Genomic DNA, 17,401 nt, shown 5'->3' on the forward strand with positions numbered 1-17,401 from the left:
TTCCCGTGAGACATTGTGCCTGTATTTAAGTGAAGTATTGACCAGCCCTCAGCACACACCATTGAAATTTGGGATCAGCTTATTTGAAAGCATATTTCTCACACTTATATTTTATCTTTTGTGAACTCAGTGTACCTAAAATAAGAAAACGCATCAAACTAATATACCAGTGATACTGCTGGATAGTTATTACTTGTATTGGTACTCGATATTTTAACTTTTTAATGAGCCCTCATAGAGGACCCGCCATAGGCGGAAATCGCGGGGGGGTCGGGGGGTCCGGACCCCCCCATCAGAGGGTTGTCCCCCCCTAAAATATAATGTGATTATTTCCTCATTTTCACCTCGTGATTATTTTCTCTTTAATATAGATGATGCGGAGTCATTAATAAATTGTGTCCAAAAAATATCATTGTGTACCAATTTACTTTTGTCACCTATGTAGTCTGCGCTGTTAGCGATTTTAACGTTTACCCTTGTTCAGGGGTGTCATGCATTCATGATTTTTGAGGGGGCACATTTTTTGGGGTGTGGGGGGGGGTCGGGGGTATAAGTCATTCTACGAAAGCACTGTATAACTGATATAGGCTTAATTTTTTTTTTTTTTTTTTCCTTTTTATTCAAAACAATTCCAAACATGCTTACTATATCAGGAAATATCTCGTTTCTCAAATATGTGTAGGTAAACGCGTTTTGCACCTTTATAGATTGCTATTTGATCAATATATGGAAATGTAGTGTAATCTATTAACTACACATAAAAACCTGCTTTTTACTTAAGTGCCATATCATGCCATAAAATATTTTTAATACGACTGAATTTGCATTTAATGTAAATTTTAATAACAATATTGTAAGATACTTATTTTAACATTTTCATTTTACAGAGAGTAAAGAACATTTACATTATCAAAAAACATTTTCATTCAGTCTAGCCAGAGTCCAGGCACTCTCAAAAACTCCCATTAAAATCACTGAAGCACTTTACATTATGAAACGAATATCTTACTTACATTCGTACGCACATCTGCACTTTTGTTGTTTCTGATGAGAGAATTCGCTAAATAATTCAGTCAGCGAGCAAGTGAACAAAACACTGCGTTTCAGTGATGACTCTTCTGGACGTCTCTGATTGGCCATTGCATCCACAAGCGCAACAGAATAGTTTCTGATTGGTTATCATGAAGCGTTGTACGAACGCGTCTGTCTCTGGCTCAGCGCCAGCCAGCGAACGCAGATTTGAATTTAGCAGCTGATGCTGTGCACTGAATGATCTAATCACACCGCTGTGATTGTATCAAATATATAAAAAATATTATTCTGAAATTTTTTTTTTTTTCGTTTGGAAACTGCATTTAAAATCCACTTGGCTCAGAAATCTGAGGGGGCACGTGCCCCCTCACTTCGAATGGGCACGACGCCTCTGCCCTTGTTTTAGGGCCAATCTCATTTCTCTGTCTTACCCCTTCCCCTTCCCCTTACCACTTTGTCTGCGTCTTCCCCTTGCTTCTCGATACCGAGTGAAGGGGGGTAGGGGTAGAGCGTTCCACTAAGAAATGAGACGCCACTCGATTGCCGTTTGCGTCATCTTCCCTTGCCACTATCTGGCTGTTACGTCAACAGAGGCGACAAGCATTGACATAAACAAACGAAGATGCCGTCGTCTCAGGTTGCGATGTCGATTTCCTGGGCTCTCTTTGGGTGCTTCTCAATTCTTATTTGTGCATCCTCGTTTCCTCTCCTCGCTTCCTTTCCTCGCGTCTCAGCTCCGCCCCCTGTAGGATGCGAGGGAAGGCTGCAAGGAAAAGACGCGAGGACGGAGGGATCGAATGAAAGCTTTTTTTACACATTGGAATCCTTGATCACTCGAGCGTCACTTCGTTGCGTCATCAGCAGCGCTCAGAGGATCTGCCCTCATGTTGTTGAAATTTGTTTATTTAAGAAATTCATAATAAATAATAATAAAGAAAGATACCCTGTTGAAATATGTGAGGTGTGTGGTTTATATAAACTGCAAAAGTAAAGTAGAAATCAAAATTATTGTGACCGATGTGAAGGGGGAGGAGAATTTATACGTGCGTCACGTTTTAGTCGATAAAACTCTTCCGCATAGGATGCACCTGTGTATCCTCGCTCATGACTCCTCTGGAAGCCTCCTCACTCCTCGATCCTCGACTCCTCGCGGTGCAATTAGAGAATTGAGATGTCCTTCAAGATGGCTGAGCTCGATCGGTTTCCGGGTCATAGGATAGAGGACGGAGGAGAGAGGAGACGAGGAGGGATATTGAGAAGCACCCTACATCTTTGCACGCTTGTGTGCCATCAATCAAATACACCGTAGAAGAAGATTGTGTCCACCGGTCAAATCAATCAAGGAATAACGAGTAATGTCACGAAAATTCACTTCACACTAATTTCACCTAAAAAACATAATATGAAGTGTCATGTCAAGGATACAGATAAAAATTAACGTTAGCTTAGCTCGACAAATATAGCTGCTAGCTAGCGGTTAACTAGCGATTCAAAACAAAAACATTACAATTAAAATCGCTTAAACATTGTATTAAAGTATCCTAAAACACGAGTGTCATAATTATAATGTCAATTAAACTGATGAAAATACTTACATTTGTGCGACTCCTTCACAGTACGACGCTCAGCCATAAAAAAGCTTGATGTTGGCACTTCTTGAAAAAATTATACGTTGTTACCCCTCTCTTTCAAGTGTGGTCCTCCGCAAACTTCGTTTCAAGGGCTATGTAGCCCTTCGCCTTGGCCCTAGCCCTTGATCAGAATGAGAATTGAGACGCCACTTCCCCTCACATGAACGCGCAAAACCGAGGGGGAGGGGTAAGGGTAAGGGCTAAGACAGAGAAATGAGACGCAGCCTTATACAGGCGTTTACCTAGCTTGTTTAATAACGTCTTACACACACCCATAGTGTAACGTTACGCATATACAAGTCTTGTACGTTAGATTAGACTAGTGCGGGTGCGCATTCAGATTTTCCCGCATTCACTATGATTTAGTCAGTTTCAATGGCGGCTCGTCGAGTGAGGCAGGGGGAGGCACAGTTTCCCCCAAATTTTGAGGTGAAAATGAGGAAGATTTAATGTTAATAAAATTCACTATTCATTTCAGTTCATGTCTCAGAATGTATATATTTTTGTTTGTAATTCCACAGTTGTAATACCATTACATGAAAGCTCCGTTTTTCTATCGCGAATGTGGCGAATCTGCTGATGTAATTACAACCGCTAAGTGAAAAAGAAGGGGAGTGGGAGGCCAGGGGAACCAATCAGCATCGAGTGTTCACTTCCAGCGCTGAGGAGTGCTGAGAAAAGTAACATCATAGAGGAGGCTAGCCTCCCTTTATCAACCAACCATCATAGAGACGTAAATTACGTGCTATTAGTGTGAACCTGTTTTTATACAGTCTATGGTTTGAACGTCTTCCGGAGCGGCTGGGCTGGTAATTTACCAACTATTTATAATGAGTAGCGATACTGAATATATTTTCTTTACGGTTTTTGACTAAAAGCTGCCAAAAAGGCATTTTAAAGTGGTTAAGCAAATAATAATGATAATAACAATCGGCAGGGATCCCCAGACCAATACAATTAGTTTGCCTCCTCTATTTTAAAATCCACGAGCCGCCACTGGTCGGTTTATTTCATTTAATATAGTTAATTTAATATAACATCATACTAAGAGTGCAGTTGTTCTCCAGATATTAGCATAACAAATGTGATTTAGATTTTTATAAAAATTGAATAAACAAGAAGTTAATATTAAGTGCAGTTTAGGCACCATATTGCCTGTTTTATCACTATTTCACCAACGAAAAAAAGTTGAAAACTAAGCTACAGCAGTAACAGCACTAATTTTGAGAAACACACTGAGGAGGTGTTTCCTAACTGAGTGAATTGAACAAATCAGTCATTGACGTAATAAATTATTACGTTTCCCCCCCTCTCTTTCACGTCTATACCGATCTCACTATACAGTTGTGTGAGGGTGTACAGTATGTCTAAGAGTGTTTATGCCTTCATTTTGCTAGGCATGGCAAATGTTTTTATATATGCATGTTTTAATTATAACTGTGAAGCAACAACATTGCTATTAAATGTGCTATATAAATAAATAAAAGTTGAAGTTAAGTTCAAATTTCATTGTATTTTGGTGGCTTGATTGTGTAAACAACTTCAAAAACATTGCAAAAAAAAATGTTTTGAAGAATGTTTTGGTCAACTTAGTCAGCTTTTTCATTGAACCAGAAATAAACTTTGAGAAGAAGGATAATGGAACGGTCTCCATGCAATAGTAAGGCTTTCCTCTTTGTACACATATCCTTAAGTACAATTTTGCCTGTTTTATTGGTGTCCCCTTCAAAACTTGCTCGTGAGAAATGTTATGTTTATTGTCCCCCCCAACATTTAGATGAGATTTTCGCCCCTGCCCCCTCTTAAAATACAACTGCAGTTATATATTTTAAACTATGTACTGTGCATATGTTGATTCACTGGTATTTATGTTATAAATCCAAACAAATGAAAAAGATTAATTGATTGATTGAAAACATATTAATAAATAATTATAATTCACACCTATTTATACCATTTTCCCAACAAATATTTATTGTTTTGTATAATTTTTACTGAAAATAAAAAACCATTTGACACTCATGTCATACATGATATAGTTGATTGAAAAATAATGTAGACAGCCCAATACGTTTTATAATTTTATATCACTTTAAAGAAAAAGCGTCATCCCTGTTTGTTTATTTCCTCTAATGGACCCTCGAAAAAATGTTACTACATTTACTACACCAGTTGCAGGGGCTCATTAAAGAATGCATTGTTCTATCTACATTTATTTTACAATAATTAGTCTTCACAAAAAATTGAGTAGCTCTAATAGCCCCCATGATAGACATAAATCATTGATCCAAGCACTTGTACTTTCCATAATTAATTCCCTTTAGTTCTACATGCGCAAACATGACATCACACCACAATTAGTACAAGCATAAAGGCAGATCTGATGTGTCAGTATTTAAAACATACTTGTTATGCTTGTCTTTTTCCGTATCCTTTGGTCTCCTAGCAGCTGAAAGCACGAGTTGTCCATGTGCTTATTCTCATATCATCGATCCCTTCTAGACTGAATGACCTTGAGTGATTTAGAAACGTCCCCTGACTCCCTGCAATGAGACAAGAGCAGCATCGATGTGCTAGAAGTACTAAAATGGACATATTTTTCCTAATGCTCAGAGGACTACTCCATTCACATCTCTGTTGATCCTTTGTGGAACTACAAGGAAGATGCGATTGATTTTAGGCTTGTTATGCACAACAGAGAGCTGATACATGAGAATTAAAGCATGAACCAAACAGAATAACTCCATTATTACAGTTCAGTACTTTTGTCTTGTTAATCAATCAGCGATTCAGTTATTAGCACATGGTTATGAATATAATAAGGTACAGTACTTGGTTTGGTGCTCCACGGCTGCATAATTAACACAATTTCCCAAATGAATTAATGAGCAGGGATTATTGAATAATTCAGACAGAAATGAAATTTCTGGTATTCGCAGAAGAGAAAAGAGGAGCAAACAATACGTTCAAGCTCAAATAAGGCTTGCAGTAAGACAAAAAAAAAACTTTTCTGAATGTTTTTAAATTGGAGCCAGTAAAAACAACTGTTAGACAACAAACAAAAGGTAATATTAACATGTCTTTCAGCATTTCAACTAGGGGTGCCCTGATCAGGATTTTTGAGGCCGATCAACGATCACAGATAGCAGTATCTGCCGATACCATCACCGATTTTACTACTTATAGTGATGATCCAATCAAGATATTTAGATATTTATTTATGACCTGAATTTCATTTTTGAAAATTTATTTCTCTCTTAGGCGTCTCTTGTGAGAGTATTTTTTTTTTTTTGAGGATTGGAGGGGGCCATTTTTTATAATATATATTTATCTTACCTAAATGTTTGATCATGCACTGTATTTTTGTTTGTACAATCTTGTAATTGTGGCACAATAGCTTATACAGTGCGAGCCTGATTTAATGAGCTGTATGTGAGGTTCACACATAGAGTCAAAAGTGGCCAAAAGTTTTGAGGATTACATAAATATTAGTTTTCAAAAAGTTTGCTGCTAAACTGCTTTTAGATCTTTGTTTCAGTTGTTTCTGTGATGTATTGAAATATAATTACAAGCACTTCATACGTTTCAAAGGCTTTTATCGACATTACATGACATTTATGCAGAGAGTCAGTATTTGCAGTGTTGGCCCTTCTTTTTCAGGACCTCTCAGGAATTCGACTGGGCATGCTCTCAATCAACTTCTGGGCCAAATCCTGACTGATAGCAACCCATTATTTCATAATCACTTCCTGGAGTTTGTCAGAATTAGTGGGTTTTTGTTTGTCCACCCGCCTCTTGAGGATTGACCACAAGTTCTCAATGGGATTAAGATCTGGGGAGTTTCCAGGCCATGGACCCAAAATTTCAACATTCTGGTCCCCGAGCCACTTAGTTATCACTTTTGCCCTATGGCACAGTGCTCCATTGTGCTGGAAAATGCATTGTTCTTCACCAAACTGTTGTTGGATTGTTGGAAGAAGTTGCTGTTGGAGGGTGTTTTGGTACCATTCTTTATTCATGGCTGTGTTTTTGGGCAGAATTGTGAGTGAGCCCACTCCCTTAAATGAGAAGCAACCATGAATGGTGTCAGGATGCTTTACTGTTGGCATGACACAGGACTGATGGTAGCGCTCACCTTTTCCTCTCTGGACAAGCCTTTTTGCAGATGCCCCAAACAATCAGAAAGGGGCTTCATCGGAGAATATGACTTTGCCGCAGTCTTCAGCAGTCCATTCACTATTCTTTCTGCAGAAGATCAATCTGTCCCTGATGTTTTTTTTTTTTGGAGAGAAGTGGCTTCTTTGCTGCCCTTCTTGACACCAGGCTATCATCCAAAAGTCTTCGCCTCACTGTGCGTGCAGATGCTGCCATTCCTGAGCAAGCTCTGCACTGGTGGCACTCCGATCCCGCAGCTGAATCCTCTTTAGGAGACGATCCTGGCGCTTGCTGGACTTTCTTGGACGCCCTGAAGCCTTCTTTACAAGAATTGAACCTCTTTCCTTGAAGTTCTTGATGATCCTATAAATTGTTGATTTAGGTGCAATCTTAGTAGCCACAATATCCTTGCCTGGGAAGCCATTTTTATGCAACGCAATGATGGCTGCACGCGTTTCTTTGCAGGTCACCATGGTTAACAATGGAAGAACAATGATTTCAAGCATCACCCTCCTTTTAACATGTCAAGTCTGCCATTCTAACCCAATCAGCCTGACATAATGATCTCCAGCCTTGTGCTCGTCAACATTCTCACCTGAGTTAACAAGACGATTACTGAAATGATCTCAGCAGGTCCTTTAATGTCAGCAATGAAATGCAGTGGAAAGGTTTTTTTGGGATTAAGTTAATTTTCATGGCAAAGAAGGACTATGCAACTCATCTGATCACTCTTCATAATATTCTGGAGTATATGCAAATTGCTATTATAAAAACTTAAGCAGCAACTTTTCCAATTTCCAAAACTTTTGGCCACGACTGTACTCTGTTTGCAGTGTCCATATAGTCCATGTGTGTTACAGAAGCAGCACGGACTGTGCTTACACACGAGTCTGCTCATGATCCTTGGCTGTTTACCACAAACAACATTTATCCATTATTTTGATTTTAAATCCAAACATTGTTACTTAAAATGCTTTTTCAACATTGTGATTATTTTTTTTTTACACAGTACATTAATACAATTTTTCATCAATTAATTCAATGCTTTATACTTTTGCATTTACTTTTAGATTTATATAAGTTGCTAAAGCAAAACATTTAAGCTACTTTTCTATACGTTATCACAAACATTCTCAATTAAAACTTACCATTGACAGAAACAGTCAGCTCTACTGCGTTTTATTTAGCATTTAAATCTTTATTATAAGCAATCCTGCGGTTCATAAAGAACTGTAATTATAAACTTTAAAGTTATTGCCTTGTTTATCTAAAAGTGCTCTTTTCCTTTAAACCTATAGCCAAAAAACCGTAGCCTATGTGTTGGCTGTGAGACAGTATATTTTAATGATATGCATTTATGGTGTAAATACTAAATTTTTGTGTCAAAGCATGTTTATATTCGTTTATATTTACCGCAAACAATCCGCTGTTGCTTTAATTCAGCGCGTGCAGCGCAGCAAAAAGGGGAAGAAAAATAAATCTCTGCACTGCTGCTGACGCACGGCTAATTCACTCACTGCCAGACCGCGACCGTGGGAACGCTTTAACCCGTTAACATGAGCCCGGAAAAAATACGCACCACATACACACTGCAAACAGAGTAATGTGAATCTGGCATTATTATGTGTGTGTGCTGCAAGTGTGCATGAGCGCACCGTCTTCAGGAAAACGTGTGAGCACTGAATGGCACTGGAAAGAATGAAAAAGAAAAAATGCTTATTACACATTTTTGTGACGATGCGACACTTCCTCGATAGAGCAAGTGACAATTCCTGTGTCGACTGTGCATCATACAGTAGTGCAGACGCGATGTGATGCCATTTGCATTTTGAGAGAGAAAGAGAGTGCGTTGTGATTGCTTCACACTGTTTGTGAAATTATGTCTCACAGAAACTTCTTCAAATTACTTTATCAGTTATTTAATTGAGAAATATGAATTGTGCCTCACCTAAAGCATTATAATTATTTCACCCACGCCGGACAGAGACTGAGACGGTGCCACTTCGTGTCGAGCCAACCTCTCACGGCAGGCACGGCATCAGCTTGAGATCAGTTTTATGAGATCAGCCTTTTTAGAGACCGCCGATCAATCATCCCCAAGTGATTATCGGCCGATTGTGATTGGTAGCTGATCAATCGAAGCACCACTAATTTCAGCATTGTGAATTTGAAAAGCATGATAATACAAATATCTGAACTGGTGATGCAGAGTTTCATTGGCTCTCCATTTTGAGGCATTAATTAGCATTCAGGTCAAGGGTGTGGGCTCTTTCATTTGTGGAGAAATTATACAGGTCAAAGAGGGTCAGCAAAAGGTCATAGTACACATTTTTAATTTTAAATGAATAAACATGGCTGCAAGTGGCAATCATCAGGACAATTTGGACTCGTGCCATGTATCTTTCCAAATACTGTGTATTTTTACGGCAAAGTTAGGGCTTGATTAAATAGCTAAAATAATTCAAAAATATGTCTGCCTTTCATATTGAGGCAGATATATTTTGTTTACAAAATAATGAAAACAAAGATATACATTTTGAAGTTTTTGACACAATGATTTGTAGGGGGGTAAAAAAGCTAAAAAGCACTAATGCTAAGTTAGGCTATTAGCAAATTTGTAAATTTCCGCAAAAGCTGAAAGATACAAACTAAAAAAAAAAAAAGAAAAAAAAATTTGGTACGTACAATGAGTCTTTTAAACAATAGAATTAAAGTAGCCATGATCATCATCATCATATATAAAAAATAAAAAAGTCTTCACTGTGTGAATTATTAAAGCTATTAAAGTTACTCAGACAAAATCGCTGTGACTTTTCTTGACACAGACAGTAGCGGGTATTTAAGGTCTCTGTCACTGATTTTTGTGATTTCCAACTTAAGGTTACCCTGTGTGCTGTGTTTACACAAATAGTCTATACAAGGTTTCTATTTTCTCATTTTTCTGTTTTCTCTTATGTCACTTTAAGGTGACATAAGATTGATAAAACAGCAAATTATATCGTTAGTAAACTTCACTGGATATTAATGTTATCGTTCGAAAGGACCAGGTGAGTTTTTTTTTTTTTATTATTCATTCCGCGCGAGCCTTTATGACGTCACACTTCGCCCGTGAAGGTATTTAAAGCCATGAAACTCGATTTGCTCATTTTGTGCTTTGAAGTCTCGAGAGTATTTGGTAGCGACTGTTAGTGACTGACAAACGGTGTTATCATGGGACTGCTTTCTAGACTGAAAAAACGACTGGTTTGCAGTGGTGGACGAAGTACACAAATCAAGTACTTGAGTAAAAGTACAGATACATATAATAAAATATTACTCCAGTGGTTTGGAGAGTGTGCGAGAACCCTGTGTACACCCCAAAGACTCCCCCATCATGACGGAGAACCGTCAACCGGTATAAAGGTAAATCAGTAGCAAAACTCGAGAGGTTGAAGATCTGAATGTGAGAACTTGTCATATTAATATTTGTATTTGTAAGTTAAAATTTACACTCACAACTCTGATGTGAAGAGTTGAATCTTTCAATTTTCACACACAGACAATGATCAAAACACCCGTGTTTTGAATTGGAAGTTGTAGATTAATAGTCACAAATGTGTAGAATGACATTCACACAAAGAAAATGACATATACACGTTTACGACATATTTACTTTTGCACTTTATTTCAGTTTCGCTGCACAACGTCAAGTCGGCACTTACAACCTCTCAGATCTGGAAGTACAAGTTCAAATCCTAGCGCTCTGACTTTTGCTACTCTTTTTGCGGTATTCTGTTGCAAAACTCACTTGTGCACTTGTATATGCAGATGTGAGAGAGCAGAGCTGGGGGCGGGGCTTTGGTGCGAATGAAGACATTTTATTGGTCGATGCCCGACCAATGAACAACGCCAATTGTTTTCACTGAATATCCTTAGCTTTGACAGGATTTTAAGACACTGCATTCATTTTGCCATTCAGGTATTATCTAGTAGACAAATAATGCAACATATTTTATATGTATATCCCACTGCATATCACTGTACCAGAGTTGCAATATAATGCTGTTTTTATTATTTTTATGTTTTGTAAAAATAATTTAACATCTTCATTGGGTTAAATCCCTAATTTTCTTGTCAGTAATGAATCTTTTTAAATGCAACATTATTATTATTATTTTTTTTTAAATAAAAATCGAGTGTTTAATAATGTCTAAATGTACATTAAACAGCAAAACCTAAAAAATAAGCACTTATGACCAGAAATACTGTTTTGAGCAACTAGTAGAGCTAAATACATGTATTTATTAAACATCAACAAGGCCATCTAGTGTTTAAGCAATGGAATTGCATATGAATATTATCTTTCTGGCCACCAAATGCCTCTAATTTAAAGCGTGCCTCTTTGCACTGGAATTTAAACCTAAATACAACAGTTATTGTAGTATAAATAATAACCATATTAGAAAATGTTATATTTCAAATGGTCATTCATGGATCATAATTATTGCGCACATTATTTAGTACCATGATCTCTTCAAATTAACTAAACAGGACTGAGTTAACATGTAGTACAGTTATTTTATTGGTTAAAAGTTACACTTAATTGTTTAGTCACATTTAACTGCCGAGGAGGAGTATGAGAACATAATGCTGTTCCATTTTCCAGTATAAAATGCTATTGTAACGCAGTCATTAGTCAATGTTGTTATCCATGCATAATCAATGCACTTTAAGTGTTACAAATTACTAGAAATCGCTGCAAATATAATGAAACTGCTGTCTGTCCCAATTAATACATTTCAAGCTTATTGACAAAACGTTTAGTTTAGTACTATTGATAGCTCCATGAACCACGTGACCGCGTGCCGGTGAGATCAAAGCATGCTCTGGTACAGCGAGTTTACTCTGCAATATGCAGTGGGATATACATATAAAATATGTTGCATTATTTGTCTACCAGATAATACCTGAATGGCAAAATGAATGCAGTGTCTTAAAATCCTGTCAAAGCTAAGGATATTCAGTGAAAATAATTGGCGTTGTTCATTGGTCGGGCATCGACCAATAAAATGTTCTCATTCGCACCAAAGCCCCGCCCCCAGCTCTGCTCTCTCACATCTGCATATACAAGTGCACAAGTGAGTTTTGCAACAGAATACCGCAAAAAGAGTAGCAAAAGTCAGAGCGCTAGGATTTGAACTTGTACTTCCAGATCTGAGAGGTTGTAAGTGCCGACTTGACGTTGTGCAGCTAAACTGAAGTAAAGTGCAAAAGTAAATATGTCGTAAACATGTGTGTATGTCATTTTCTTTGTGTGAATGTCATTCTACACATTTGTAACTATTAATCTACAACTTCCAATTCAAAACACGGATGTTTTGATCATTGTCTGTGTGTGCAAATTGAAAGATTCAACTCTTCACATCAGAGCTGTGAGTGTAAATTTTAACTTACAAATACAAATATTAATATGACAAGTTCTCACAATCAGATCTTCAACCTCTCGAGTTTAGCTACTGATTTATCTCCATAAACCGGCGCCGGTTGGTGCTCTTGAGACCGATGGAGGGAGAAAGATGAAGAGCTTGTGTAAGTGGGCCGCTCTTCACTTTGTTTCCCGCAGAAAGGGAACATATGACCTGGTCAAAGCTGAGGAGAAATACGGGACAGAGGCAGAAACACAGTGGAGAGATAGCGATGGTACACTCACATCAAAAACTGATTTCACAGGAGTTTCTGTTATTCCCCCTTATCATTATTATAACATAAAATAATTATAAAAATGATCACTATCCCAAAACACTGTTGTAATTATTACACCAAAAATTTTAGAGTAAACAATTTTTTTATGTTTAAATCGTAGGATATAAATTCAATTCAGACCTACTCCTAAATCAAGAACAGACATAATTTGTATGTAATATTTTACTCTTTTTTTATTTTATTTAATTGATATTATAGATCCAGCTCCTGAAGACCTCCTTGATGCTGAAGAACAGCAGAAACACAGCATCCTGGACAAGAGTAAGATTAATACGTATATGAGAATTAGGAAATTTTATTATAATTTATTTTGTACAGGATCAAATTTACACGTAAAATTGTATTTCATATTTACCTAAATTGTTTGTCTGTTAATAGACCAGAGTGAACTCTGTGTACATCCCAAAGATCCTCATCTGTCTGTTAGTGCTGCTGAGATTGATGGAGGGAGAGAGAAGAAGAAGAAGAAGAAGAAGAAAAAGAGCTTCTGGAAGTGGACCGCTCTTCACTTTCCTTGCAGTGGAGCTGGAACATATAATCTGGCCGAAGCCGAGGAGAAATACTGGATAGAGGCGGGAACACAGTGGAGAGATAGCGATGGTACAGTCACAAAAACATGTCATGAGGATGCAAATAATGATAAATGATTGATTCTTCAATTACAGAAACTTCTCTTATTCCTTAATTTCATTAAGGAAAAGAAAAACACTGCTAACATTATCACACCAAACATTTAAGAGTAAAATAAAAATACCTGTTCACAACAAGGCCGATAACTATAAAGATAATGATACAGATATAGTTCTAAAAATTAAAATAGTTCTCAGTATTAAAGAATAGCAGAGTTCACACCGCAGCTATAATGAAAAAGAGAAACAATATCGTATCTTTTTTTGCAGCTGATGAATGATAAAAACCATTGACAGCCAATCAGAATCAATCCTGCTGTGACGAACTTGAGAGTTTAACGATAATGCCCGCTGGTGTGGACTCAAATAACGTTATCTTTATAGTTATCATTTTTGGTGTGAACGGGCTGAAACAGTTTAGATATGTTATGTTTTTTGGGATGTCAATTCATAAACGTTCCTAAAGGAAGAACCACATTAGTTTGTGTGTGTAAAATTTTAACTCATAGTGTTTATTTGATTTGATTCCTATTATAGATCCAGCTCCTGAAGACCTCCTTGCTGCTGAGGAACAGCAGAAACACAGCGTCCTGGACAAGAGTAAGATTAATAAATGACTGAAAATGTTATCATAACTTATTTTAAAAAATGTATATAATTGTATTTCATACTATTGTTTGTCTGTTAACAGGCCATATTTGCAGACAATATAAAATCGGCTGCAAGCTGGGTGAAGGAGGGTTTGGCCTTGTGTATGAAGGGACTCGCCGCAAGGATGGACTTCAGGTTTAAATTTTTTGTTGTTTTACTGTCAAAACTTTGCATTCATTATTTATGACTGTACGCACCACATTGTAATTGTTAATTCTTTGTTTTGTTGATCAGGTGGCTATAAAGTTTTCAAATAAGATGCCAACCATGACATCTATCAGAATGGTGAGTATACTGAGTATATCTCTGTGTTATTGCCTTTTAGTAATTGTTTCCATCTATAACATCTTATATTAATGTTAATCACAGACTAAAAATGAGCTTTCAGTATGCAAACCGTACAATTTCCTTTCTGTTAGCCTGGTCATCCCAAACGTCTGCCAATGGAGATTGGCCTGATGCTCATGGCCAACAATGGACCCACCGTTTCCCAGATCATTAAGCTGCTTGACTGGGAGGATGACACAGATCACTACGTGATAATCATGGAGCGACCAGTGCCTTGCGTGGATTTGTTTAGTTTTGTGAAACTCTGTGGAGGAAGCCTTGATGAGGGCAAGGCACAAAGTATTATGTGGCAAGTCATTGAAGCCGCTAAAACTTGCTGTGATCGTGGCGTCTTCCATCGTGATATAAAACTACAAAATCTTCTGGTGAACCAGGACACCATGGAGGTCAAATTTATTGACTTCGGGTGCGGTGCAGTCATGAAGAAATCTGCCTTCAAATCCTTTAGTGGTATGTGTTATGAAGTTCTTTATTAATTAAACTCAACATGCTGCCGTCATTTATTAAACATCAGACATCTTTCTTGCAGGCACGAGAACGTACTGTCCACCTGAGTTTGAAGCCAAAGGCAGGTACCATGCAAAGCCGACCACAGTCTGGACTCTTGGGATTCTTCTGTTCGTAATGGTGTGCGGCCATTTTCCCACATACCTCGATCTGAGCTTGATCAGTGAGAACAACTGGATCAGACCTATCCTGTCATATGGTGAGATCTTCATCAAACAACATAGAAGGACCATTTGAATTCTAAATCATACAAAAAAGACCCATGGCTCGACAGAGAGCAGGTGTAAATTATAAGTTTATAGTCAAACATCTCTCTCTTTTTTCCTCTTCACAGAATGCTGCCAGTTGATTTGTGATTGTCTGCAGCCTAATCCACAGAAGAGGCTCAGTCTGGACAAGATGCATCTCCACGACTGGTTTGAGGTGCGGCGTATAAGGCTAGTTAAGCTTTTTGTTGGTTTAGTTTGATCATCACTCGCCATGAACTTAAGATCAATTTTCTCTTAATGTAAAGTATTTAGACAAATAATGCCGATTTATGTTTTGTTTCAGGTCACAGAGTAAAACACAAAGAACCTCAGAAAACAACTCCTGTCATGGCCACCCTGTTGTTCTCAGGCAGATTTGCGTCTGGCGGACTGACCATCAGTCCACTCCGGCCTTAGCTTATTACAGGCCTGCAAGTCCTTCTAGCATCTGCCGACTTGACTTTTAATTGTATTTTTTATATATATTATTAAAAAAAATTGAAAAAGAGTCTGCAGCGGGAAAGAAGGTCGGGAGACGAGCGGTGAGTAAGTGGGGTAAGTGCAAAATGATGAACACCTGTGTCTGATTGCAGTAATTGGCCTGGACCTGGAGAGACCTGTTAAAAGAGAGGCTGGAGAATATGGTGTAAGAGAGACGGGACGGAGACTCTGACACTGCTCTTCTCAGAGAGAGATCTGGGAGAATTAAAGTTGGGCCTAATGTTTTTTGAACGCGCTGGATGAGTTACTTTTGTTTTGTGAAGTTTATGAATAAAAATTAACCGAGTCTCCCAACGCCAACCCTGGTCACTTCCCTTTTCTCACTATGAACTTTGATACAATGCATACATTTTTTTAACATTTGTATTATTTATATTCCCTGCTGTTCCCTTGTAGAAGTTCATAGTACATTCCATGTCTGAATCTGCTGTGGTCTGTCATAAACTCAGGCCAAGTTCTACTGTAATCTGCCATCTATATCCCTTCAAAATGAGCTGCAAACAAAGATAATTAAAAACTATATATTTGAGATTAGTAATGTGTTCACCTTGAGATAAATGCCCAAGCATCAAAAATTCATGCAATTTCCTTAGATTGCCTTCTTGTTATGTATTTCATGCATTTCATTAAGTTTTTATATCACATTCACAAGATTAATAATTATTGTTACACATCAGCCTAAATCTCCACAGCAATTAAAAGAAAATCAGAATTCACTTTTGCTATATATATATATATATATATATATATATATATATATATATATATATATATATATATATATATATATATATTGCTATAGATGAAAATACTTGGCCACACAAGTGTGCTCACACATTTCTACTGTTGATTCAATTACCATTGCTAGCAAACAAATAACACTGATTTAAAATGAGCACAACAATGTAAGGGACTGTTACGTAAAATTAGACCTCAGAGATTAGAGCGACAAAGCAGTGCAACATTTCATAATAAGTCCTATAGCTGTTAGTGTGGGGCTGAGCACTGAGTTTTGGATTATTTTTAGATATTGCATGTTAAATAGGATGATATTTTAACTTGCTCTAATTTGGCAGCAGTGTTTATGTATTAAAAAATCAGTGCACGAAAAATTGTAAAGAAAGATTGTTTGTGGATGTGTGCAATTGATTAATTGCATATTAGGAGTGCATATACTAACTAGCCTTTAACAGGACATCTTACATTTAAACCTAATCTCTCTTGTTAGCTGCTTGAAGAAATCTTCTTGGCACAGATTAACATCTGAGAGGCACACATAACATGTACAGTCCATCAGGACTGTGGCTTCTCATTGTTATTGGTGAGCATTTTCGTAGGTTACATTGATACACCAGTAGGTGGCGACAAGTGACTGTCTTTATGAGATGAAGAATCACTGAATCATGCACAGACGTTGATTCATTGCGTGATAAAACAAAGGTTGAATTTAATGAATGAATAATTGAAATATTCACTGAACAGAAACATTCAAAAAACAGATTAATTCAGGAATAAAACAAGAGATTGTCTTTATGAGAGTCAGTGAATCATTCACTCAACAGACTCAATCAAAACAGATTTATTCAAAAATCAGAAAAGTGGTTGAATTTATGACTTTTTTTAATGAATTATCTGTCCTTTTGAGAAAACATGCTTTTAAATCATACAGCATGCTTTCTGCAAATTTTCAATCTTTCTGCATTTTTAGATTTATGGTCAGGGCACAGAAAATACAATTTGTACAGTATACAAACCATTACATCTACAGAATGTTCCCATAAAATGTGGAAATCCAGTGTGTGTGTGTGTGTGTGTGTGTGTGTGTGTGTGTGTGTGTGTGTGTGTGTGTGTGTGTGTGTGTGTGTGTGTGTGTGTGTTTGTGTGTGTGTGTGTTTTCTACAGAATAAAGAAAGTCATAGAGGCTTGAAACGGCACAAGAGTGAATAAATCAACTCTT

The 17,401-nt window shown here is 37.3% G+C and overlaps 1 protein-coding gene and 1 long non-coding RNA gene across 2 annotated transcripts in view; one reads left to right on the forward strand and one right to left on the reverse strand.

Moving 5' to 3' along the window:
- Positions 1-9,266, reverse strand: part of LOC132149722 (uncharacterized) — a 34,729-nt gene extending 25,463 nt beyond the window's left edge. Inside the window, exons 1-2 of the long non-coding RNA XR_009435056.1 lie at positions 8,767-9,266; positions 5,070-5,206 (exon numbers count right to left, since the gene is read on the reverse strand). This is a non-coding gene — a long non-coding RNA (uncharacterized LOC132149722). The remainder of the gene's footprint in view (positions 1-5,069; positions 5,207-8,766) is intronic.
- Positions 9,267-12,974: 3,708 nt separating this feature from the next.
- On the forward strand, positions 12,975-15,414 carry LOC132122022 (serine/threonine-protein kinase pim-2-like). The gene is made up of 8 exons (XM_059531878.1): positions 12,975-13,160; positions 13,727-13,789; positions 13,881-13,975; positions 14,075-14,125; positions 14,260-14,638; positions 14,718-14,894; positions 15,030-15,118; positions 15,248-15,414. The coding sequence occupies exons 4-8, from the start codon at positions 14,099-14,101 to the stop codon at positions 15,257-15,259; spliced, it is 684 nt and encodes a 227-aa protein (XP_059387861.1). The 5' UTR covers positions 12,975-13,160; positions 13,727-13,789; positions 13,881-13,975; positions 14,075-14,098; the 3' UTR covers positions 15,260-15,414.
- The last annotated feature ends 1,987 nt before the right edge of the window (positions 15,415-17,401 follow it).

This window comes from Carassius carassius, chromosome 1 (genome assembly GCF_963082965.1).
Source record: "Carassius carassius chromosome 1, fCarCar2.1, whole genome shotgun sequence".
In the NCBI taxonomy this organism is placed as follows: domain Eukaryota; kingdom Metazoa; phylum Chordata; class Actinopteri; order Cypriniformes; family Cyprinidae; genus Carassius; species Carassius carassius.